This window comes from Meleagris gallopavo, chromosome 1 (assembly GCF_905368555.1).
Source record: "Meleagris gallopavo chromosome 1, MGAL_WU_HG_1.1, whole genome shotgun sequence".
In the NCBI taxonomy this organism is placed as follows: domain Eukaryota; kingdom Metazoa; phylum Chordata; class Aves; order Galliformes; family Phasianidae; genus Meleagris; species Meleagris gallopavo.
The window spans coordinates 170,563,123-170,589,699 of NC_139404.1; the positions used below are offsets into that span (position 1 = coordinate 170,563,123).

The 26,577-nt window shown below is 39.5% G+C and overlaps 1 protein-coding gene across 4 annotated transcripts in view; it reads left to right on the forward strand.

Annotated features, from left to right (window-relative positions):
* Positions 1 to 26,577, forward strand: part of DCLK1 (doublecortin like kinase 1) — a 229,717-nt gene that overhangs the window by 88,872 nt on the left and 114,268 nt on the right. For all 4 annotated transcript variants that reach the window (XM_085216016.1, XM_085216017.1, XM_085216015.1 and 1 more), the window contains exon 4: positions 24,035 to 24,134. In XM_085216016.1, the coding sequence (XP_085072142.1) occupies positions 24,035 to 24,134 (100 nt within the window). The remainder of the gene's footprint in view (positions 1 to 24,034; positions 24,135 to 26,577) is intronic.

Genomic DNA, 26,577 nt, shown 5'->3' on the forward strand with positions numbered 1-26,577 from the left:
ATGAAATTATGGTGTTTCAAATACCCTCTGATTCTGAATAGCCAGAATGGTGTGTCTGTGTCCTGGCTCCCAACTATGCAGCCCTTTCTAACAATCTTTTTAATAGTGCAGTTTCACTGTGTTCACCAGGCTTTGCTGTGATACCACTATCTTTCCCTGCAGTCTACCTTGATTCAATGCATAGCTATTTTCACAGCGAATGAAGAAGGTTCCTATAGATAATAGCTTTCTTCATTATCCTCTTCCAAAGGACACATGCTCAGGGGATGAGGTAGCGTATGATCATATAATTAAAGACTATGCATAATGTCCATTCCCCAGTAGGGGACTATTAGGAGCACGGCAGCCACAGCCTCCAGCTCCCAGTCCTGATGCCGCAGTAACATCTCGTGGCTGCAGCAGCAATTGCATGTGCAAAAAAAAATGGTCTTTTCAGGTTCTCGTGCTGTTGAGCTGGGAGGGGCACATCGGAGCTAATACTGCTTTGTGCTTTATGGTGGTAGAAATTGCCCTGTCAAGGTAGAGGGATAGAAAAGATTATTCAGTTTTAATAAATTTCTGCAGTAATGCACGTGCACCTTGAAATTTGAGCAAATTCGAGTTCTTAGAGGCAGAGACATTTTTTTCTTTTGTGGTATAGCAGTCCCCGCTCCAAAGAATGAAAGGACTAAATCTTTTACATAGCACACTTGTGAGTTGTTTGAGTTTTATCATAGCTAGTTGATAACAGCTGAACAGCTGCTGCTGAGGCTTTCCCTGCTGTTTTCTGGAACTGATGCTGGTGTGAAAAATGTCAAGTGGTTTTGGATCTCAACATGGTAATCAGAAATGATCATGTGGAAGATATCTAATCTGTACACAGTGCAGTCAGCACCACACATTGCATAAATTCTCCTTTCTGCAGAGAAAACGACATTAGGAAAATCAGGTTTCATGAAACAAAAATAAAATCTCTTTCAGAAGAGTAGTAGTCATTTAAAGTTTGCTTGTTCTGATTTGCGGTTCATGATCAAGAAGATTTGAAACTGATTATATGTGCATCCTGAAAATGCATAGCAAGCTGTTTAGCACTGAAGCTGCCTTGCAGCTTGGCTGCAAAGCTGACAAAAAGCTGTCATCAAAAGCTGTGTACTTGGCCCCATTTATGCCTGATAAGTATGGAGCGTGTGGATGAGGGCTTGTGATTGCACTGGTTGCACTTGGGCTTCCCACTCTGGCTCTCTGTGGGCTTCTCCTGCCTTGAGAACGATGGAAGGATTTTGAGTCTGGTCCTTAGAGGGGCTTTGGGAGTAAGTGTTGTTCGTAGATATCCCCAATCTGCCCATCCTGTTGTCAGCTTTGTCCTCAGTTTCCAGGTGAGAGATCTCTGTCAGAAGAATTGGGGGAATCAACTGAAGAACTCACATGAGGAAGGAAAGTAGAAAGTGCAGTTTTATTATCACCGGATAGAAATGCCTGTTCTGTAAACCAGCATTTCCTAGTGTCTTGCTGAGCCACGTTCCATAGAGAAGTACTGCGTACCATCAAGCATGCTTAGCTGACATGGGGAGAAAAGCCTATTTCTTCTTGTGCAGTGTGACTTAAGAAAATTTGTTTTCTGCCTTAATCAGCGTAACAAAATTAGATGTATGTGGACTTCAGTTAGTTCCTAATAGGAAAAGGGATAATAGTGCAAACTTGTTTTTGAAGATCATATACTCTTTAATATCACGAAATTGAACAAGGGCCAAATAGTTTTCATTGATAAACCTTTTATATCTTATTCTGAGTTTACTGCAGGAGATTTCGGTTCTTCAGAACCTAATTAGCTTCCTTTTCTGTGCTGCGCTTTTTACTGATATTCTCCGAAGTCATGATTTTTTGTGTGTGTCTGTGCTGTAACACACTGTTACCAAATCATCTGGTGGCTTTTGGAAGGTCAGACTGAAATTGAGCTTGGAGCAGAACCTAGAATAGTGCACTCCTAGGCTTAAGGGTTAAACCTATGCTGACTAAATCCTATACAGGAATGAATCTTTATTCCCCATTAGGACTCAGTGCATTAGTTAGTCTATTAAGGCTACTCATCAGCCCTTCCTTAATGTCAGTTTCTAGTCTTGGACTTTAGGATGAATTTTCAAACTTTGCTATCACTTCAGAATGGTAAGTTGGATAAATGCATGGCTTTTTGTTTTCCCATGGACATTATCTGAAATTGCTGTAAGGTATTTGAAACAGTACTCACATTCAATCGAATGGGAGCTGCTGATTTCACAGGGTCTAATATATTGTGGATGGTAGCATCTAATTGCAACTAATGCTGGAATAAGTTGTCAGACAGCAAGGCTTCTGCACTGAGTGAAGCAGCAAGGCCACAGTGATTTTTCTGCTGAACAATCATGTTTCCTCACTTCTTATTGGATTCAGGCTGTCTTCTGTTGTTTGCTTAAGGAGTTATTTCTCCATATCCAGTTGAGAAATATAAGGGCTATAGGGGGTAGGTACACAGTGACAAGTTTGTGAAGTTACATGAATACAAGCAAAGAGAAGTGAAGGTTAAACAGGGATTTGCAAACATAGCACTTAATAACAACACATCATCTTTCAGAAGGTACTGTGTGCTCTACAGTTGATATTCACAGAAGTCATTTTAGCTCCAGAAAGGATCATCACCGAAAGTGTCTTTTGTCTACTCATCTGTGACAGTTACAAAAAAAGTACACAGTGACACCGGGTCTGGAACACCTTGTTCCATCTTGAAATTGTTTTTCTTATCAAGGACACGCATTCCTCCATCAGTTGTCTGGCTGAATGCTGGACTGCATTGTAGTAAAGGGTTTCCATTTGTTGTCTTTCTGCCTGTTGCTTTTATTTCCTAAGAAAGTTACAATTTGTGCTTGTGAGAACATGCTGTAGTGTTCATTATGGATCTGTGCTCAGAGAGAAATGAAGAGCATGATGAAGAGAGAACATTTCACATTTTCTGCCAAATAAGAAAAGAGTTTGGTCTGAAAATCCATTTTCTGACAGCCCATGTCCCAAATGTCTCACTTAAAACCTGAAGCAGTTCCAGACCTTAAGTACTGTGAATTACAACAATGAATAGATTAAATTGCAGCATCTATTTTGTATTTAGAGTGGAAAAACTCCCTAAATTAAATGTTGTGATCAAATTCTCAGAGGTTGAAATAGCTTGCAGTCATTTCTTCCTCTCCCCCATCCCTAAATGACCCAAAAAATGACCATGAGAAGTTGGTGTTTCTGCAGAAAAGGTCATTTAATAGAAGTGCTGCTCCACACGAAGAAACCTGAATAGGAAGAGCTCACTGTTTTGTCTAGACCCCATATTTCTTGACATGAATAAGAGTTGGCCTTTATTGCTTGCTATATCTCATCCCTGTGTTATGCTTGGATAAAGCCTCATCTGTGAGATAGGAAGAGACTTTCTGGAGATGGCTGCTTGTGCAGTGGAGCGTGTAGTCTCTCCCGCTTCGTGGCAGTCTGAGAAAGTAGATAAAATAACAGTAGTATGAAACTGGCATGTAGTTTTAGTGGAACAAATGAGCTGCTTGCTCATTGTTCACTTCCCGCGTAACAAAATAATCTCTGTTCATCCTTTCTTGTTACCCTTTGACCTCTTGTCACTCTAGTATTAAGCCTATTAGGGGAATGAAATGGGTTCTGTAAACTCAGGTCACTTCTTAATGGACAGTAATTCAAATGATGAGACATGTAATTGGTTATAACTTACTCTAATTGACATGCTTTTCCCAGGACAACTCCAGCGCTCAGACAGCAGGAGCGTGGACATTATTAACCAGGGCAAGTGTGAAGGACGTCCCACTTACACATGTCCTGTTTTGGTTCCCTGGATCAGATGCACGATAACTTTCATCCAGACAAAAGTAGTTCAGGTCATATACATATAAACATCTTCAGTGTCAAAAATGGGGAGAAATTCCTCCCTACCATAATTTCATTAAATTTGAATGCTGATACCAGCAATGACAGCTAACGAGCAGCCAGTAGAAATGAGGAGACACTGCTGCAGTGCATGTGTGTCTGCTGCATCTTCTTCTAAGGAAGCTGGCATTAAAAACATATTCTTTAAAATATATTCTTTGAATTAGCATGGATTTGAAATACTCATGTGCATGGACAAAAGAAGATATCTTTGAGAAGTTGCTTTTTGTAGTAATTAGCTGCATTTGTTTTTCTCCTTCTAGGCCAGGTCTTAAGGCTTAAAAAATGTCTTCAGGTGAAGGAATGCACCAGTACTGTATGTTAATGTAATGGAAATCTTAAAACTGCATTTCCTTTAAAATTTAGTTAAACTTAGAAGAATAGATTCTTCCTCTAAGCCAAAAAGGCAAACACAGACATTTATTCTTGCATAGTGGAAAGCTCATAAACTTTAAGTTCCTTTTTTAAAAATAGCTGCAGTAACTGTGAAGATTTTTGGTTATGAGAACACTGAAAGTGTTTTTCTCCCTTTTGCTTAGATTTTCTCAAAGGTATAATAACATGTCAGATAAAAGGAAGGCATTTGCTTAATGGGAATCAGGTTCTGGTTTCTAGAGTTTAGAGCAGTCCAAAAATACAAAATTATACAGGTTCTTATTAAGAAGGTCAAAATTTCAAGGATATGTTTGTGTCTGATCCCGAGTTTCTTAAAAGCACTTAATGTTCTTATGGTGTAAAAAAAAAAGAAAGAAAAAAAAAAAAGGAAGTTGAAAATGTAATCTACTGCTTTTTCCTTTGGAAAGTCCCTTGCCTGCCTGAATATCTAAGATAGATGTTAATTCACATCCTTTCTGTATGCATGCTATTAATTGAGGGGAAAAATTCTGTAGGCCTTTAGGACAGCTTTTAGAATTGTTATTTTAATCCCAGGGAGTTTTGTTCATTTTGGATGGTAACAAATGCACTCCTGGACTGCATGCACAGATTCTAATCTGCTGTAGTGCTCTGGGTTTCAGCCATTTCCTTACTGCAAATGAATAATGAATAAGCTGTGGTTTGAAAGCTAATGGTTCAAGATGAAATCAGAAGCTCATTGCAACAGGGATGATATTCATTTGTCATCTCCATGGAAACATTTATTTGTCAGACTGCAGCTGAGACTGCAACGAGAAAGTAAGCAGTTGTTGGAATGGAGGGTTTGTGCTGAGAAGCAAATTTAACAAATGATGGAATTACACAGGAATACAGCATTATTATTATTATTATTAAGTAAACATTTAACACTGAATGTTATGGATTTTGTAGCATTTTGCACAATTGAAAAATACCAACAAAATGAAGGAAAAAATGCACAGCTGTTCTTGAAAATCTCATTCTCACCTGTTGGCTAGGGTGCCAAAAGCACAGAGTAATTTCAGGGCTACAGAGTTGCATGGCTTCTCTGCATCCAAAATGGTTGCATGGCCCCTTGCATACAGTGTGCCGACCATAAAAGTAACTCGATTTTGCAGCTAGTGCTGTTAGCAAGAGAAAGAATGGCTTCGGGGAAGCAACACTGGGAGTCCTTTCCAACATGTGTATGATGTGGTTCCACTTCCTGAAGCAGGGAAGAAGCGTTCAGAGCTGGCAGTACCTTGTCCAGGACTGCCATATACCCCACTAGGGCAGGAGATTCAGGAGTGGATGGAGCCCTCTCTGGAGCTGGACTGAAATTTCTACAAGCAGATGAACCAAATACCACTCTTCACATAGAGAAATGAAGATGGTTTAACTTCTGCAAGTGAGGGGAATCAAGACAGGCAGGTCTGCAGCAGTTTGATGTCCAGGTAATGATGGTGAGGAATTTGGTCACAGGGCATAGGCAAAACTGAGAGGAATCGCTGAAGGTGAGTATTGTCTTCTGTAACTCATGGGCTGGCACATGTTTAGTTGAGTGTGCACCAACACTCCCAGGTCCACCTCTTCCACGTGGTCTTCCAGCCTCTCTGTCCTAAACCTGTAGCGTTGCCTGGGGTTGCCAAAGTTGAGGACCTGGTAGTTGGTCTTGTTGAACTTTATCCCAATGGCTTCAGCGCACTGATTCAGCCTATCCAGATACCTCTGAAGAGCCTTTCTTCCCCCAGGCAGATCAAAACTTCCTCCCAACTTGGTCATCTGCAGACTTATTGATGGTGCACTCAATGCCCTCATCCAGATCATCAGTGAAGATATTGAACGGGACAGGGCCCAGTACTGACCACTGGGGAACACCACTCATAACCAGTCGCCAACTGGATGTAACTCCATTCACCTCCACTCTCTGGGGAGAACATGGTGGGAGACAGTGTCAAAGGCTTTACTGAAGTCTAGGTAGACTACGTCAGCAGCCTTTTCCTCATCATAGAAGGAGATCAGGTTGGTCAGGCAGGACCCGCCTCTCACAAACCCATGCTGGCTGGGCCTGATCGCCTGGCAAGCCTCCAATCCTCTGGGACCTCTCTGGTTGACCATGAATGCTGATAGATGGTGAAAAGCAGCTTGGTAATCATCTCCACCAGCTCCCTCAGCACCATCGGGTGGATCCCATCCAGCCCCATGGACTTCTGACAGTCCAGGTGGAGTAGCAGCTCTCTAACTGTTTCCAACTGAGTTGGAAGTTGGTTTCTTCTGCTCCTCATCCAAGACTTCCAGGAAAGGAGGTAGAGTACCCCAATGATAACTATTAAAGACAGATGTAAAGAAGGCATTGAGAACTTCAGCCTTTTCCTTATCCTCAGTGGTCACGTTCCCCACTGCATCCAGTAAAGAATGGATATTCTCCTTAGCCCTCCTCTTACTGTTGATGTATTTTTAAAAATGTTTTTCGTTCTCTTTTTCTCAGTGGCCAGGCTGAGTTCAAGCTGGGCTTTTGCCTTTCTGATTTTCTCTCTGCACATCCTAACAACTGATGAGAAATTTCAGCTTGCTTTTGCAGAACGTTTACTGTTTATGTGGCAGTTCTGCAAACGAAGCATACTGAATATTTGCTTCCAGCAAGTTGACAGTCCTGACACAGGGAAACATTTTTCTGTTGATAAAAATGGTACCATTTACTGCTTACAACTGTGCACCTGCATGGATATTCCCTGCCTGTAGAAGTTCCCTGCATCTGGTGCAGTGCCTCAATCCTGCTGGGACCCGACCTTGGCTCTGACTGTGAGGTGGGAGGTGTACACTGCCCCAGAGCGAAACCCAGGGTACGAGGTGAGCAGAGAGATGATGGGATGGGAATGAGGCAGCGGACGTGAAAAAGAAAGAGTGAGAGTGATGGCAGGAGAGAGTGAAGTGAAGGGAAAAATGGGGGAACGTGTGAAAAGCAAATCTCACACTGCAAGAACTGCTTGATTGCTCATAGGCAAGCATAGCTTTAAGAAAAACTAGTTCACGCATCCGAAATGTCAGAATGGTTTCCTCCTGGGCAGATGCAATAGATTTCTCACCCTTAAGAACTCAGAAAAAAATAAAACCCAAGCCCAGCAGACCATGACATCCCTCCCGAGGGGGGCGGCCCGCCCTCAGCAGAGCGCGATGCGCGGCGCGGCGGCGCCCCCTGGCGGCACATGGCAGCGTCGCCCGCGCTGTGCGCCCCTCGAGGCGCCTCCTAAGATGGCTCCCGGCCGCCTCCAGGTTGTCAGGTGCAGGGTGTGTGTGTGCACCTGCGGGATGTGGCTCGGGAGTACGCTGCTTGCAGATGAGCATGGAAGTTCATTTAACATAAACGGCTAGCTTTGTTAATCTACTGACAGAAAGGGAATCTGTGTCTTCATGACAAAGAGGGCTAGTTTCTGAGGTGAAGCCAAGCATGCTTGGAAGTCTGCATGGCGTAATTGAGACTGAATGAAGATGATTGGCGCAACTTGAGATGGACACTGAGCTGTTTAAAACTCATTTAAAACCAGTATTAATTTCCCTGAATATTCATAGTACATTCGGAGCTAACACAAGGCATGCAGGCAGCTCTTTTTCAAGAGTGCTTTCATTTTGAGGCAGCCAGCTACACAGCTCAGTGAGGTAGACATTTTTGCCCAAGGAATATTTTAAAAGATGCTCCGGTTAGTAGCTTTATGTTCTTCTAAGCCTTCAAGTTGATTGGTTCAAGTCACTGTGCCATTCAAACCTCAGGTGTTCCAACACGATTTCAGTGTCTTCCCTGCAACTTTTGGGGCACCTGAAAGCAATGAATACTGCACTTGGGTGATCAAATTTCTGCTTGCACAGGCATATTCAAATGCAATCCAGACAATCTTCAGGTACTAATTGAGATCTTACGAATCTCAATTAGTGCTCTCTTCTTTTCCCATTGCTGTCTCCATTTTCCTCCTCTCCTGCAGTAACTTGCATTTTCAAGAAGTTTTGAGACAAATGAAGATGCCAAGTTTGGATATTTACAAAGGTTGACTAGTAAGGCAGGTTTTATGGGGAGCGGGTGATGGTACTCGGATTGTTTAGTCTGGAGAAGTAGAGGCTCGAGATAGACCTTATCCACTCCTTTCAGATGATTTCTATGACAAGTAACTGCTCCAAAGCAGACTTGGTTAAGTGAGTCTTTCATCTGTTACACATTGGGAAAAAAATGTAGTTATTAGATAAAGCAAAACAAATGCACATGTAAGTTGCTGCTTAACGTACTTTGAAAAGAATAACTAAGCAGAGTGTGCTTAAACTGTTAAGCGCTTTACAGTGCTCTGCAAGCATAGCTGTGAAGCTCTCATTTCTCTGTTCATCATTTTTTTTCAGAGTTTTCGAAAGCAATGTAAAGTATTGCATGTCACAGTTACTGCAGTATCTCTTAAGATGGCAAGGCAGCTTGTATTTTTACTGAGGCATTACCTGCACTTGCTGAAAGCAGTTAATAACACTTCCAAATTAATGAAGTCAGTCTGAATGATAGGAGCCTTGCTTATCTCCTGTCACGTGCCCAGTGTTTGTGAATATTGTTCAAGGACTCCTTGAAGAGTCCCAGGACTAGGACTGGCTCATAATTGCTTCCATCCCCATGCAAGTGTGTCACTATCTGTGGACTGCATAGTTTATTCCTTGCTGCTTTCACCTGACCTGGTAAATATGTATATATATTTCTTTTTAATTCTGCGCAAAGGATCTACCTTCAACTGTCATCATGTCCACAGCTTCATCTTTGTTGCCAAGTGGTTAAAATGATTATCTTTTTCCCTCTTTTGAACTGTCAGCCCAGTTCTTTCATTTTCTGGTTTAAGAAAAAGAAAAAAGTCACCACCAAACAACAAGAACAAGAAATAATGCAAGCAAAGGAGAGAGGTTTCAGCAGTGACCTTTTTCAGAAGAGAATGACCAGTTTGGACAAACCTGCATCTGTTTGGGTTTTTTCACATATATTTTTTTTCTCCATAGGTCAGCCATTTTCTGATTCACTATGTAAGCAGGTTCAATTTGTAGTGTAAGGTCTTTAGATTTGTTGATACTCGTATGTATTTAATGTGTGAAGAAACATATATGAGCCTTACTTGCTTGAGTTGTTCTTATGGAGCCAAATGCTTAATTTCTGAGGGTCACCCATTATGCTGAAGAAAAGCATCAATGGATAAAAAGGAAATTCAGAAACACAGCAGGACATTATCACAGCTGATACTGCTTTTGGTGCAAATTTCCTTTCCCAGCATGGTTTTCTGTTGTTATATCTTGCTCTCTGACATGCGTAACTATCAGCTTCCTGCATTACAAATGCAATAAGCTCTTGTACGTTTTTTTAGCTCGACTTCTTTCATATTTCTTTATCACATCATTTTCCAAAAGATATAGGACCTCAGAGGCAAATGCTTTTGAGCAGAGTATTGAGTTTGAGTTCATAATAGGTAGTGGAATCATAACACAGATGATACAAGTCAAGAGAGGAAAAATTGTAAAGCTGTGCAAAGATAGTCAGTGCTGAAGGATTTGCTGAAATTCCTGGGTCTCCAGTTCAACAAGAATTTATTTGGAGCTATAGTGCTTGGGCCCAGACTGCTTGTTGCTTGTTTTTTTTCCTTTTTTTGGTAATTGTTTTTTTTTTTTTTTTCAGTCAGTTCTTCAAATGTATGCTGAAGTGCATACTGTAGGCACATGCATCAGATGAATACGGTTAGTCAAGAAGAACCAAAACACTTCCAGATTTATTTGACATTTATTACATCTCCACACTTTTTCTCCAAGCTGTGAGTACAGCTTAAAATAAGTCACCCTAAAGGTGTGCAGGTGAGGATGAACTTTCTACTAATTAAACATGAATGCACCAACCACTGTGTGCTTGTGGAATGTATAAATATGTAGCTCTCAGGTCAATAGTGAATGCAGGAGCATTGTGTGATAGCCAAATATTTGCCTTTATAATTTCTTAGACAACAAATAGATTGTAGACTATGTTGATACCAATACCAATATCGCTAACAACTTAAACAGCTCAGAATATCTGTTCTTAATAAAAGTGTTTCACAGTTTACAGCTGAAATTAAATATCTTAAAAAAGATCTTCAAGCAAAGTAGAAGGGTATCTGAAGAAGTTGTTTTCTGTGTCACTATGCTAAAACTTTCTGATGTGCTTGAAGAAACTCTTCTTGATCCTCTGACTCCTACTGCTGTGTTCATTTATTCCTTGTTTTGCTGACCTGGTTTTGATTTAAGCTTTAACTGACTCTGCAAGTTTTTGTTCAGCTACCTCTTGGCAAGTTTCTTTTTAATTCTCCAGGCTTTGAGTAGTCATTTGTGGCTTGCATCCTTCCAAAACTCTCCTTCAAGTGTCAGACTGATTTTTTTCCGTGTTTCTTTGATTCCGGCTATAACCTGATAACTCATGGATTTGTATGCTGCCGATTTTTTTACCTGTTAGATTTTGTAGTGTTCCAGAACTTGCTGTACTAAAAGACTCGTAGAATAAGCAATAACCCATGTTGCAGTAAGAAGCATTTATGTGATCATTTTCAGCATGTTCCATTTCACTGACCAGCCTATCTCAGTAGTAAATGACCATATGGGAAGGCAACTGAGAGCTAGACTTAAAATTTCAGATTTTTCTGATTATTACTCTAAACTCTTTAACACTGTATGTTTTTTAAGTTACATTCCTTCTGCTATAGATTCTTTACCTTTGAAGTTCTGTCTTAAGGAAAGAAAGCCCAATGATAATGACTTTGCAGTTAAAGAATCATTCCACCAAATTCCATTTATGGATTGTGTATGTAGACCATCTTTATGCTGATTAGTAACTTTTCGGAAGGATGCAGTCTCTTTCATGGAAATGCTTTAATTTATAGGCAAGTTATCTGATTAATTCCCTAAGAAATGCTCTTGAGGAAGTATTTCATTTGAGCTGTGGCTTTGTGAGGTATATATTTAGCATAGCAATGTTTAATTTACATAGTCTTCGTCCATATTGTTAACATCTGTTGTAATAGTGGCAACTATTGCCAAATAGTTAAAGAATGATGGTGATGAGATAGCGTGCATCTGAATTTCTGTTTAGAGTGCACGTTAGATTTATTGTCCATACTCTGCCTTTGAAAGAAAGAGAAGCTCTCAATTTTCACTTTTCTTCAGTATAAAGAACTTTAATAGTTGAATCGTATGATCTGCTTATTGAAAGGATTACTATTATTGTTCAGCCCAACTGACTCTCTGGAATTTGAGAAAGGTGTTTAGCCCTTCAAGGTTTTACATTTTCTGCTGTTTTATTGCCCTTATCGTTACATGAAATGCTACATTATCAGCATACTTGTGTTGGTTTTGTACTGATTCCAGATGCAGTGTGCAGTGACTTGTTGAAACCTTGACATCTGTTTTCTCTTTTCTTCCTTTTTTTTTAGAAGTCAACCATGTCGCTCTTTTTCAGAGCCTTAACATAGCATGTGTATCTAGCCAAAAGGCATCAGACATCTCAGTTATGTTCCAGACAGTTGTGATGGACTGATGTCCTGTACACTCTCTATTAATGATCGAGCTTGAAAGAAATGCAGTTTACAGCATTATCAGTGGAATCCACCATTAGTCAAGAAACTAACATTAGAACATGGTCACGGACATTAAGGTGATGCCTGCATTGTAGCACAGGGATTCTGGAATTAAAACATTTTCAAAGGAGGAAAAATACACCTCCCATCTCAAGACAGATGCCTGTATGTTATTGCACAGTCCATCTGCAACTTGACTCACTAGTTGAAATCTTGTTTGCTGCAGGCACCAGACATGATAGATTCACTTGAGATATTAGTAGCTTTTACATATTCCATGTTTCTGTCTGCTTCTGCAGGGTTCTCTCTCTTTCTTTCACGAGAACAATAAAACCAAAAATTTGACAAAGGCAGACTGGGAGACAGATTGCTCTGAATCCAAAGATCAGTCAGAACTAAAGTAGATCTTCTGATTTTGGGTGGCTTTCCAGAAACAGCCTCCTTGAATGCCAACAGGTGGACTTGATGATATGGTAGTTTCTGAGTCTGTGATAGTAGTAAGAAATCTCCAACCTTTTCATGCATCAGTCAGTGATGTATATAATAAAATATCTGTTACAGAAGGATTTGCAGTATCTAAAATGAAATTACAAATAGAAGATTTCCATCTGGACTTGGGTCCAGAGCAATCTCCAGAAAAGTGGTGTCTCCCAGTCTCCAACAAAGGACATGTGGTCTCCCAGCTTCTCACAGAGCAATTGTATCTTGCTGCCACAGTTCCCAGCTGGGAAGGTAGAGAGCAGCATCTGGCCAGCCAGCCAGGCAGGAATCAGCTTAGAGAATCCTGAGCGCTTCTCAAAAATAAGCAGACCTCCATTATACAGAAAATCATACAGTGGACTTTGGCAAAGAAAAAAAAATATCACTTCTGCTCTAAGTGTTAATTCAAGAAGTCATACTTGCTGCACAGTATGTATTTGATAGCTCTCCTATTTGAAAATGGAATTAACAATATTGCACACTTTAAGGTAAAATTATTAGAGAACCTTTGGTTAGAAGTTTCCATTGAGTTCAAGGAGAAATTCCAATTGTGAGGGTTTACTGGCCTGCAAATATTTGGAAAAAGCAGGTTTTGGACAAAATTGGCCACATACACCTTATTTTTGAAATTTATCAATAAAATCCAAGTTTGCAATATTTGAGAAAAAATACATTAGAACTACTTCATAAATTTCAGATCCACTAATTGCTTTATGAAGAACTGAGCCTATGTAGTGCATTTATTAAATATAACGAGAGTGACTGAGTACAATTTCTTCTAGCACTGGGGAAGCTTACCCTGAAAACTATTTTTATCTGTACTTCAAAAGACATCCCTTCCTGTCTAAAAACCAGTAATTATAATTCCTAGAAATTGGCACCTGACTGAATTTTTCGTTTGAATGAATTCATTTCACCCCATTTGTCTCTGCCCCCTCACAACCAAATCTGAGCAACTTTCAGGATAGGATTTTTATTTTATTTTATTTTATCTAGAAAGTTTGTATGCAGACGTGGGGATCTCATCCAGTGCTCTGCTGTTGTTTGCAAATGTAGCAAAGCTGTGGATGTTCAGTTTTGCATATATCTGGCACAGTTATAAAGTTATAAAGAGTAACACTTTACAGTCTAATGAAAAATAGCATTTTCACTTCTAGCACGATTAAGCGATGACTGAGATGCCACTCAGCGTTTCTACTGTATGACCTTCAAATTGTAGGCTGCTCGTTCATAAGAGGTTTTATCATACATAGCTTATGTGGGCCCCAAGCTCTCAAGTCTCACTGCATTGCAAGGAAGAATGTACTGACAAATGCTTGAGATAGTCTGAGAGACAGCTCTGAAACTCTTAATTCCTGGGTATTTAACAAGCCAATTCAGAATAATCACAAAATAAAGTAAATAGCTCACTGGGGCATGATATTGCATTTATATTTTTCAGGACAAGACAGCTATTATGTTCGTTTAGATTGTTTCCCTTATGTATAGACATTCTGAAATTCACTTTTTAACAGAAATTCCACAGTGTTGTGTGTCATACTAATATGTTTTTCCTGGTAAGAACTTATACTGTGTTTGTTCCTGGTTTATTTAGCTGGTCTATATTAATTCTTCCGACAAGGCTTTTTCAAGCACTTAAGCATAATTCTGTTTGTTTTTTTTTTAAGCAATCACAAAATAGAATACTGCTAACTTTCTGATTATTAGGAGTACACTATTTACTCATAAAATTGTTGCCATGTGTTTGGGCAAAAATGCATGAGGGCTGTGAGTCTTACAGAGAGCAATGTCCCGCACTGTGTGTGTCTGACCACTAAATGGTAGTGTTGTGTTGCTGCTGGAAGAGAAAAGTGTATGAGTATGGCAGAAAAAAAAAAAATGAAAACAACCAACCCACCAACAAACCTTGATCCAGATATGGATGACCTCTGCCACTGAAGTTTCAACTATTTTTCCATTGGCCCATTAATGGCACCTTTTGCTGTTGATTCAGATTTCAGTGCTAAGTGATGCTAATTTATTTGAAATGAGCATGAATAGTTTTCCCTCTCCATCACTTTTGGAGCTCTGTTGTGCTGTCTGAAATTTCAATCACAAGTATGTTGATTAATTTTGTGATTCTCATGGGATTAACAGGATGGTATCTTGTGTTGCTGAGCAGGATTCAGTTTCTATTATTGCTAAAAAAGAGTATGGTTGATGTAGCCAAGCGATCAGTTATTTAGGAGAAATGCTTAGTTGGTGCATATGTATGAGTTTTATGAGCAAGATTGTCTGTACTCTGGGATTGTGATGTTGCCTTCCATTTAGTTGTGATGTAGAAATATGCACTGCTTATTTGACAGGGAAGAAAAATGCTTGGGAGTGCGTTTGTGACACACAGATGGACACATCCTGCTTCCTAATCCAGATGACAGACAGTAGAGGAAAGCTGCTTTTGCTTTGCTTTCTACTCTAGCAGCTGGTGACTCTTGTCTGTCACAAAATTTTGCAGGCCACCGGCAGGACTCCCAAAGAGTAGGATGCAGCTCTGGATTCAGAACTTGGTGCAAACGTCTGTATTTTGTTGACTCTGAGATTTGGGATGAAGCATTATGTGTCCATTTGTACACTGTACACTGCTTGTACAGTGTAGTTACTGCTTGTTGATTATTTTCTGTGATTTGCTACACATTTTGCAGTTGTTCAAGGAGCAGCCAATGCTGCGAAGTAATTCCAATTAAAATGTAGGTTATACCTGGCTGGGAATGCAACTCTATTTTGTAGAAAATGCCAAGTAATACATCCTGCGGCTCCCAAAGAAGCAGAATTAAAACGTAACCATTAAAAATTCCTTAATTTTTATTTATTAATTAATTTATTTATGTGTGTTGATTTTCAAGTTATGTAGCCCCAAGTATAAGCATCCATATAAATAAGTACTGGAGTACATAAGAGATTTTCCTCTTGCTCGTGTAAGCGTGTGTCACCTTGCTTGGCATTAGCTACTTGGTGCCGTTGTGCGTTGGTGCAGATGTCAAGGTGTGGTAACATCTGAGGAGGAGTAATTTTTGTGTGTAGATCGAGTCGTGTTCTCACTGTTCTTATTCTGTCTCCCCTGAAGCAATTGTGGCAGATAGAGTTTGAGCTGTCTTTGTGGTTCCCACTGAGAAACTTTTAATGAAACTTTGAGTATCAGTGCTTCTTCACATTGCATAGACCCATGAGTTGGAATTATCCCCTACTGCCCTCAAATTCCATAACAAATGAACTTGTTTTCCTCTAACAAAGAAACTGTTCAGTTCTCACCTCTTCCTTCAGACCCAAGTATTTGCAGTGCATTGGAACTGCCAAGTTTCCCTTTGTTTCAGTTATCTTTCTTTGATTCCTTGGAGAATTAATTTAGAAGATTTTAAATATGTTCATCGAGGAGAAGGTTATGCCACAAATACAAAACCTGGAATCTTAATTTAAGTAGACTTTCTTTTCCACTGCATCATTTAGTGTCAAACAGGAGAGCAAAACAGAAGATAGTAAGATTAGGGCCTAAAGCATAGTTTAGAAGGCCTTCTCATGAGACAGTCTTACTGATCAATGCAGTAATACGTATTTTAACTGAGGAAAATAAATAGCTTTGTTCCTATTAATTTATTTGCCAAATCTTATCTGAATGAAAATCCTAAATTGCATATGGTACAAAATAGATGCATATAGAAATTTTAGAATAAATTCATGGTATGTTTTCAGGAATTAAATGATTTAAGGCAACCATTCTGTTTGAGACAAAAGGAATAAACAGAAGGGTGATCAGCCCTGAGCAGGTGCTGATACACAGGCACAGGAGGGAAGGCTTCCCTGGGTCTGGGGATGCTGGTTTGCTTTCCTCAGCTCCTGGCTAGTGAGCTGTTGCTGCTGAGTTTGAGTATGAAAGCGTTTCTAACTGCTGGTTATGGCACTGTCATGTATTCACCTGGTGGGAAGGAGTGAAACGGGCTATTTCAAGAGCCATTCTCTGATATATGCTTCACAAGCCAGTTGTAAAGGCAGCGTTGCTGTGTAACTTCAGCCAGCTTGAACCCCTACAGTAACATCTCCTCTTCATTTACAGAGGGCACTCTTGTAATGAGAATCTCATGATAAAATGCTCTTCTTCTCTGAAAAGCTCTCACAGCTTGATGATGCAGTTGTCACCATGGAGATTTCATTCCAGTGAAAAAGAATGAATTCAGTGCTGTTCAGCTTCAGAAACGTGTAGCAGATACCTTCCGGTGCTGCTGGCTAAACCACCACCTGAGGAGAGAACTTGGATCAGAAAGTAGAATAGGAAGTACACCTATGCCAATGATAAATTTTATTTTCGTAGATGACCGGATCTCTAGAAGTGTCATGTGCATAACTGCAGATAAATGTAAAAGGGTGTGAATAACAGCTTCAGAGCTGAGCCAGCCAGAAGGAAAATAGATTTGCCTTAAATTAAGAGAAAATGTTAAGTGTAAAGCTCTGTGGATTTCTGTTGAGACCTAATACTTTCACTTCAGAAATGAGATTTTTTTAATGGATGTAGAAACAGCCAGTATTTTTCTTCCTCCTGAAGGCCTTATTGTTATGTTTGGACTTGTAGTTTCACGGTAATGGCCTAAAAAGCTATGACACCAATACTGAAAGATAGATCTCCAATTTTTCTGAAACCACTGAATCCTTTTGAATGACTAATGCTTGCTTTACTGAACTTTCTGCAGCATTGTCTGCTAAGGGAAGACCTATACAGTAAAGAATGCATTACGAAACTGAAAAAAGCATTCAGAAATATACTGTGAAAAGTAACTCTATACTGTCCAGAAGATAAATGTAATATTAAACAAGGTCCTGTAATTTTGTTAGGATTATGAATTTAAACAAAACTATTCTGTCTTTTCCTGTGCAGTAAATTTGTGTGAATTTATAAGCTCTCAGGAAAATCCATAACTGTCACAGGGCTGCCAGAGGTGGATGATACTGAAGTAAGTTCAGGATCTAATCTGAGATGTTCCCCCAAGAGGAGATTGACAAACAGTGGGGAAATTAATAGGAAAAATAAACTAAAACAGTAAAATACTTCAGAGGTGGTGATAGTTGGAAAAAATAATTTGGTTAAGGAGGATAGGGAGAAAAGACATACATTTAAATCTTAAGCAGGAGCTTTGCATTATTGAAAAAAAACCAGCAAACAAAACATAAAAGAACAGAATTATAATGAGTTTCTTTTGAAGTAAAGGGTCTTGCTTAAGATTTAAGCATTGTGTCTGAGTGAACCAAAAGTGGCAGGAAAATGAACAAAAAATATCACCCCAAACCCTGTGTAATAAAATATAAAACTGTTCACCAAATCAATGAGTCAGAGTCCTGAAATCATGAGTCATTCAAAGACTGTGGTTTCTCCAAGGATAATTTTTTTTAATGTCTTCATCACTGGAAGCGGAATGAAAATCAAACTGAATATGAGATTGTTTCAGGTCCACAAAGATGCTTTAAAATCTTTGTAGAACTTCCTAGCTGACTGACAACAGGAGGGCATTTGCCACTGCCTCTCTGAGTTCTCCCACACTGGGGTTTCTTTCCACATGAGCTTTTTTTCTCTGTCACCCTCTGAGAACGTCTTGCTGCCCACATCTCATCTTATGTTCACTTTCCTTCCTTTCTGCCTTATGTTTTCCTTTTGCCATCCTTTTGCCATTCATTTCTTTCCAGAAAACTCCTATACCCCCTTACTGAGTTCTGCTTATATCACTCTGTATCTTTTTTTTTTTGTTCTCTTCATTTCTTTGTCCTTAATTTTCTTCCCAACCCTTCATCGACGACATTGCCTTGGGGCAACCCAGCTTGAGATTTTCTCATTGCTCATCCGAAATAGCTTTCAGAGTCTAATTAAGTTGTTGTTATAACAAGGAGAACACCCCCCCCCCTTGCCCTCCCAAAAGGCACATATGAAAATTATAATAAAAACATTAGAGTTACTAATGGTGGTGGTGGTATGCTCTTGCTCGTGCTGTGAGCTATTTGTGAACACAGAGGAACTTTCGAGTATCGGATTCTTTTTTACTAAAAATTTTCAATTGGTATAAACTTGATATGTGGTCAACTTTAGAACAATAGGAAAGAATTCAAATGGCTGTGACAGAGAGGACACATGCAAAGAATTTTCTTCTATTTTTTTTTGTGTGTGAATATTAAAATGTGAATTCAAAAGGTCCCTGTCCTTGCTGTATCCAATTTCGTGCATCTTTCTGTAGATAGAAAAAAGAGGGTTTTCCACAATAACATTTCCAACTTTGAAGAGATAAATATGAATACCTTAAATACTTCAGGCTAATTAAAGGATAACAAAATGTTCTGTAACAGCTGGAAGATTTCTCATTGGTTCCAAGTACTCTCCTGTTCTGGGGAAAGGGAAAAAAAAAAGAAGAAGAAAAAGTGCAGGGAAATTTAAAAAGGCCTATATTGCCAATAGTGTGTTGATATACAAGTGCTGAGCCCAGGCCAGTTGATTCCTCGTCTCCTCTGGTTTTCTAGTGAAAGCACCAGACTAATGTCTGAGTTACAAAATCATGTTGGGTTCTTTCCACATTTACCCCATGATAGGGCATATAGAATTCCTAAGTTTTAAGTTGTTTACTAGGACAAGAAAGATGATGATTTGAGAGAGGGATCCAGGCTTCAGCCTGTAAAACTTTCTCAGGTAAGTGCAGTAATTAAAATTTCTTCTGCCTCCCTCCTGTTTCGCAGCTGGTATGTACTGCTCAGCTAGTCTTTTTGATATGACTTGCATATTGCCCAGTGCCTATTTTAGTGACCAGTATTCTTTGTGGCTGCTGCCTTCTGTCTTGTCACTTGAGGGATTGTAGTGCCTGAGACTTCTTGTTCTCTGGTATTTTACTGTTAGCAATGCTTTCTGCTAGAGAGATGCCAGCAGGTTGTTTGTGTACAAGTGTCGCGGTGTCACAACACAGCACTAGTTGTGTGAGGGAAACATCTGTTTTTCAGTTTCATTTTACTGAAGTTGTGTGTCTGACTGCTCCTGCACACTTTGTTTTCCTACTGTGAGAATCATCCTGCTGGAATCTGGATGAAAGAAATAATCTTTATGAGAAAGGAGAAGGATTGTGTGACTTGGAAACAACAGAAATGTTTGGGGAGGCTTTTGTAATACACTTCTTAAAACACTGACTAATATGAAAGCTGATCACGTACAACAGAGCACACTGACCTCTAGAGCACTGTCGTGGTTCAAAACAGGTGATGCAAATCCTTGATCTTCTTAACTGTAACTTTTGAGGAGCTGAGATTTTCAGAAGTGAAAACAGGTGATAAAAAGCAGGTCCTGCTGCTTACTTTGATGGCTGAGTGTGAATAAAAATTACTTGCAGATTTCTGGTGAAAAAGCCTGAAGGTGTGTGCTTATGTATTTGTTCGGTATCTTCTGAAAATGCCCTGCAGTGTAACCTGCAAAGAGCTGGAGAGCAGAGCAGGCCAGGGATGCTGTGACAGAAAGGATGGAAAATGCTGCAGATGAGGCAGCAGACAGTTATATACAGGAATTTTAATTCCCAAATGAATGCAATATGTTGAGCCAAGAAGAATGATAAACTTTAAAAAGTAAAGTTGGAGTGCATCCTGAGAAAGAGGGAGGTGGGCAAGAATGCCAGGGGGCCTCCATGGTTCAACAAGGAGTCTTGGGCTTATTTAGGCACTAAAAGAAATCAAGTAGGAAGTGGAAGCAGGAACGGGCTACCTGTGAGGAATGCAAAAAAGTTGTCCGAGCATCCAGGGATCAGGTTAGGAAAGCTAAAACCCAGATAGAATTACATCTAGTCAGGCATATAAACAGGATCAAGAAGAAATTCTACTGGTATATCAATTACAAAAGGAAGGCTAGGGAAGATATGTGTCTCTGCGGAAGGAAACTTCATGAGGGATACAGAGAAAACTGAGATGCTCAATGATTTCTTTGCCTCTTTGCAAAGGCTCTACTCAAACCGCCCAGGTTGCAGAAAGCAAAGGTAAGAACTGGGAGAAGGAAGTTCTGCCCTCTGTAAATGAGATCAGGTTTGACACCATCTAAAGAACCTTAAGATACACGAGTCTGTGGGACCCAACAAGATCCATCTGTGGGTTCTGAGGGAACTGGTGGAAGAAGTTGCCAAGCTGCTGTTCATCGTATTTGAAAGATCGTGGCAGTCTGGTGTAGTTCCCACTGACTGGAAAAGGGGAGACTTTCTTTTCAATAAGCCTCTGTGCCTGGCACGACCATGGAGCATATCCTTCTGAGGACCCTACTAAGGCACATGGAAAATAAAGATGGGGTGACTGGTGGTAACCAACGTGGTTTCACCAAGGGCAAATCATGCCTGACAAACTTAGTGGCATTTTATAATAGAATTACAGAGTCAGTGCATAAAGGAAGAGTAACGATGTTATCTACCTGAACTTGACACTGTCCCACATGACATCCTAGTTGCCAAATTGGAGAAGAATGGCTGTGGTGGATGAACCACTCACTGAATAAGGAATTGACTGGATGGTTGCACTCCAAGAGTTGCAGTCAACAACGCAATATCCAGGTGGAGATTGGTGATGATTAATGTTCCTTAGAGATTGGTGCTGGATCCGTTGCTCTTTAACATATTTGTAGATGACATGGGCAAGGATCGAGTGCACCCTCAGCATGCTTGCAGACAACACGGAGCTGAGTGGCGCAGTTGACACTCTAGAGAGAAGGGATGCCATCCAGAGGGACCTGGACAGGCTTGAGAGTTGGGCCCATGCTAACCTCATGAAGTTCAGAAAGGTCAAGTGCAAGGATTTGAACCTGGATTGGGGCAGTCACAAGCACAGATAAAGGCTGGGTAGAGAATGGCTTGAGAGCAGCCCTCAGGAGAAGGAGTTGGGATTGTTGGTTGATGATTCAACGTGATTCAGCATGAGCTGGCAATGGGCACTGGCAGAAAGCCAACTGTGTCCTGGGTGGTATCAAGAGAAGCATGACCAGCAGGTTGAGGGAGGTGATTCTGCCCCTCTGCTCTTGTGAGATTCCACCTGGAGTATTACGTCCTTTTCTGGGAACCCCAACAGAAGAAGGACCTTATAGTGGCCTACTAGTACCTGAAGGGGGCTGGGGAGGGACTTTTTATAAGGGTGTATAGTAGCAGGATAAGGGGAAATAGTTTTAAACTTGAAGAGGATAGATTTAGACTAGGTATTAGGACAAAATTCTTTACTGTCAGGGTGGTGAGACACTGGAACAGGTTGCCCAGAAAAACTGTGGATGCCCCCTCCCTGGAAGCATTCAAGGCCAGGCTGGATGGGGCTTTGAGCAACCTCATATAGTGGGAGGTGTCCCTGTCTATAGCAGGGGTTGGAACTGAATGCTTTTAAGGGTCCCTTCCAACCTAAGCCATTCTATTATAAAATAAAACAAACGAGTATATTTAAGTACAAATTATTTTTCTTCTGAGCTAATTTTATTTTCTTAGTTGCATATGAATTGCACTGATTAAACCCTAGATGCTTTAAGTGTTAACCCGTGTAGATTTCAGTACATCCATTTTAATGGCTTGTTTTGACTTGAATGAAACCCTCTGCACAGAGTATTTTTTTAGTTTTTTTTTTAATCTGTACAATTTCCAAATAAGAATTTGATTTTATTTTATGCTAAAATAGCTCAACATTGTGCTTTGGATTACTTATTGTTTGTTCAGTTCTAGTGCTCTGCTTAGTGTAAAAACAAATATAAAGATCACTGCTCCCTAGAAGAGTGTCAAACTTGGGATGCAAACAGGAAATTGTAGGATTTTTATTGTCATTTTGAAAATTAGTGGCTTTGTGCATGTGGGAGAGGTGGTAATTTCAGAGGAACTTGATTGAAGGGAAGAGATGTTTGAAACTTGGTGGGTGTACGGGATAGGAAGACAGGCAGGATATGTCTTGTGGACAAAAAAAAAAAGAAGATGGGAACTAAGTGAGTATATAAAAAGGCTGCTGAGGCTGATACACTGATATAACAGAAACTGAGTAGGAACATGGGAAAAAAATCCATGAAATATTTACATATTTGATGTTAGTGTTCAAATACCATATAGTGTGTACAGAAGAATGTTGGTAGGGACAGGGCTGCGGTGGACCCGCATTTAAAATGATGTGCGTTGCTTAAGAACATAGCAATTTTGAGAATACTTTCCCCTCTTTTCTGGCACTCATTTCAGCTAGTTCTGCTCTTGATTTTCTCATTTTTCAACTGCTGTTTCTCTACTTCTCTACATTTAAAATAGTTTTAATGACAAGTCTTATTCTACTAGCAAGTCACAACATGTATTACTATTTTTCTTTGTTAAGATTTTCCTAGCATTCAGACTCATAGCTGCTGTAGATGCCAGAGCCTTCTGGCATATGTCTGAGAAGCATGATGTGAATTTTATAGCCCCTCCATTACCCGTGGCTGGAGGTTGGGAAGTGGTGATGGTGTATGTTTTGTTTTCATGCTGAAGTCTGGAGAAGCCTGTCTGGCCTCATTAGCTAATTCTTTCACTTCTGTTTTTGTAGGCTTCAAATACTGACTTTGTCTTTGCTTTCAATGAGGGGGGCGAACTGCTTCAGCTGGACTGTTCTCAGATATTTTGACAATTTTGTAAATACTTTATGTGTTAATTTCCTGTCTGTGTGCTCTTGACATGAAACTGAAATTTATCTGTTCAAACATTAGAGTACTATTTAACTGCAAAACATTATAACATCGCATCCATGTAAGCAAATATAACCTTTTAAAATTTTCTTGTAAATGTGAAAGAGGAACAGTATGTAATACAAAGTATGTTTACAAAGTATATTTGGTTTTTTAAAAGCAGTCGGATGTCTAATACATTTTTTAAATTTTTCAAAACTGTATCACTAAGTTCATAGTCAGATTAGTGGAAAGCTACTGATTATTCTTTTAGGAACATCAGTAAAAATAGTCATAGAAATATTAAACTTTTAAATAGTACCTTGCGAAGTATTGTAAGAAAATCTCATGCATGCATGAACATAAAACTGCACCAACCTAACTCTGGTTATTCACATTTGGGAGCAGAAAAAGATGATCCTTTTACTCAATTCCAGCACACCTGATTGTTCAGATTGGTGCCAATGAAGAAAAGTTACACTGACTGCTGACAGAGATGAGGAATTTTTGATGGAGACTCAGTTCACCCATATGAGTTTCATTCCTTGTCAGCGAGATTTTGCAGAAATAATTACATATTGCATCCAAAACCGTTACCTATATTCGTGGCTGTCAACGAGTAGAAATGCGGTCGCAAAAGCAAATCGATTATCCACTAACAACTGAATGGGATCTTATGCGTAGTCAGAAGGCATTTACCTCATACCCCATTGATGCATCATGTAATAAATGTGACGTTAGGGCTTTTTGTCTTATCTCTCTTCCTGCATGTCCATAAAAGTGTTTCTCACTTGTAACAGATGGTCAGAGCACAGCTTTGAAATTTATCTGGAGATGAAGCCTTGTTGATTCCATTAAAAGTGAAGAGTTTTCATGAAGATGGAGGCAAGAAGGGATTTATTGTTTTTACAACTCCAATGATGAGATATTTCATACAATCCCTTCCTTTCCTTTTTGCTTACAGGTGATGTGCCTTCAGGATTTCTTTGGTGATGATGACATTTTTATTGCATGTGGACCGGAAAAGTTCCGTTACCAGGATGATTTCTTGCTGGATGAAAGTGGTAAGAGGATGTATCTTAAAAACTTTTACAACCAGAGTAAAAGAGCTTTTTATATCGTGCAAACTAAGCCAAAATTGAATCACCTATTTTGATTTCATAAAGATAATAAGTATTTTTTTTGCTTTGAATTCCAAATACTTGAAAATAAGAGGTAACTGAAAGCAACTTTAAAGCTACCAAAGCTGCTCATGCAACATAAAGGAAATACTAATTCCTGTACTAACTCCTATTTCATAAAGTCTTCCTCACTGTTTTTGTATTTACTGTACTGTCACAGTTGCTCAACTCACAGTTCTAGTAATTGAGATTTAGGTAGTGCTTCACAGGTAGTGTGTGAAAGATAAATGTAATTAGCAAATGTAGATGAAGTCATCTGAGAAAATTCTGGGAATTCTGCGTTTCTCAGAGACTGGCTGTAAGAATGATTTATTTGATATACATAATCCTTTAAGTAAAATACACTTTATTTGCAGCTAACTTTGTTATAAACACTATTCATAAGTTATGAGTGGTAATAGTAAGAAAATCTAAGCCTTTTGCGTTTGAAAACAAACAGCTGCCATTTAACTTGAGTTTATTTTTTGTATAGAACAAGACTCAGTAAAGGTTTTAATTAACCTGTTCTTTCTCAGGCTTGAGAATGTCTGCAATGAACTGTTACCAAATTTTTTTCTTTTTTTTTTTAAATATCAAAGGCTTCAAAGAAAAGTTAACTTGAATCAGAAAAAAAATTGTTACAACAGTAGCTGCTTCATAGCCATCCTGCCTGAAGGAGGAAGGCTACATGGTTTGGCTGCATCCAGACAGATGTTCCATTAACTTGTGTAGGAGCAAAAGAAGCCGGCTTGTGCACACCTCATGTTTGAGCATATTGTGCCTAAAAACGCAGGTATCTTTCCTACTGAAGGGAAGGACATTTTTTATCAGTCACAGGCAGAAGCAAACACACGTCTCGTATTTCTCTGGGAACTTTTGAGTCCTAGAGAACTTTACAATAAAGACAAAACAAATAGTGCACCAGGTTTGCTCTTTAAAATAATGAAATTGCTGTTTCCTCTGATGTAAGTAAATCAAAAAGTACAAATGAAAGGATAACATTAGCTGTCTTTAGGACAGGATTTAGAAATGTAAGGGGGACATATTTGTGTATCTGGGGGGTTTTCTAGGTTGGAATGTGGCCAGCACTGCAGTCTTTGCCTTACAGAAGTGGAGAGCTGTGTAGTAGGCTACATGGTCTGGATTCAGTTGTATCTCCTACCTAAAAGATGGCACTTGTGACTGCCCAGTGTCTTCTCACTGCATCCTGTGGCAGCTTTTTCCAGGGCTGACTCAAGAAGTACTGATAACAGATTTGTCTGAATCAAGTAACTTGTTCTTTTTTGGAGGTACAATGTCAAAGTACAGTCATATCCTGACTCTGCTTAGTCTTTGTTTGTTTCACATATCATTATCTCTTTCAGTAAGCCGTATCTTTTTCTGGAAAATTTCCACTTAAACTCACATTATGCTGAATTGAAAGAAAAAAAAAATTAGCTAAAAGTATTGACTGGAAATAGAACTTCAGCAACGTGTTCTGGTGTTTGCTTTTCTAGTGAACATCAACTGTTTTGACCCCTGGAGCTAAGAAAGAGAAGAAAATAAGACTGTTTCTGATTTCTTTGCAAAGTGCGCATCATTGTTGCTCCATGTTTTTGGGAAATTTTGGAATCAAGACAATTTGTTTAGGTTGCTTGCCATTAATAGTCGGCGTATCAACCAGTATGTATCTATTCAATCTTCCCTGAGATAGGTGCAAGATTTGGAGAGAGAATAAAAAAAGCAGCCGAGTTCTTAGCTTGTTTTACTTGGCAAATGAAGATTGTGTGATCGCAGTGCATGTATGTTCCTCACAGTTAACCTGAGAACTCTGAAATTATTGAGTGCTGTCTGACTGTGTAGAACACGGAAAGCTTCTCCGATTCTCTGAAAAGCTCTACTTTCTGTATCTGCATCCCTCCAGAGCTTACCATTTTCAGCTGGGTGATGATAATAACAGTTGTGGTGTTGCAGTTCAAGGAGTAAGGAAAAGCAAAATTTGAAAGTGCAAAGAAAGGGACAGAAAATAAATAAATAATCAAGGTGTTCTGGGCTCTCGGGACAGAGGGAATTATTTTCATTCAGGAAGAACGCCCTATTTCTATAGTTTAGGTTCAGAGCTCCTGATAATAGTGGCAGGGTGTTTTGAAATTGGAAAATCAATCTGCCTACACTGGGATTAATCTTAGGTAAAACTAAGTAACTTACACTGAGAGAAGCAGCTGAGCCCATCCCAGCAGGTTCCTTGCTTGGTAAATAACATGTAGACCTATTGACACAGTAGGTGGTAAATGTTTGATTGATTCAGTTGAAGGTAAGGTTTAAAACAGTTTGAATGAATTATGCTCCAGAAATGTCTGGTTTGCTT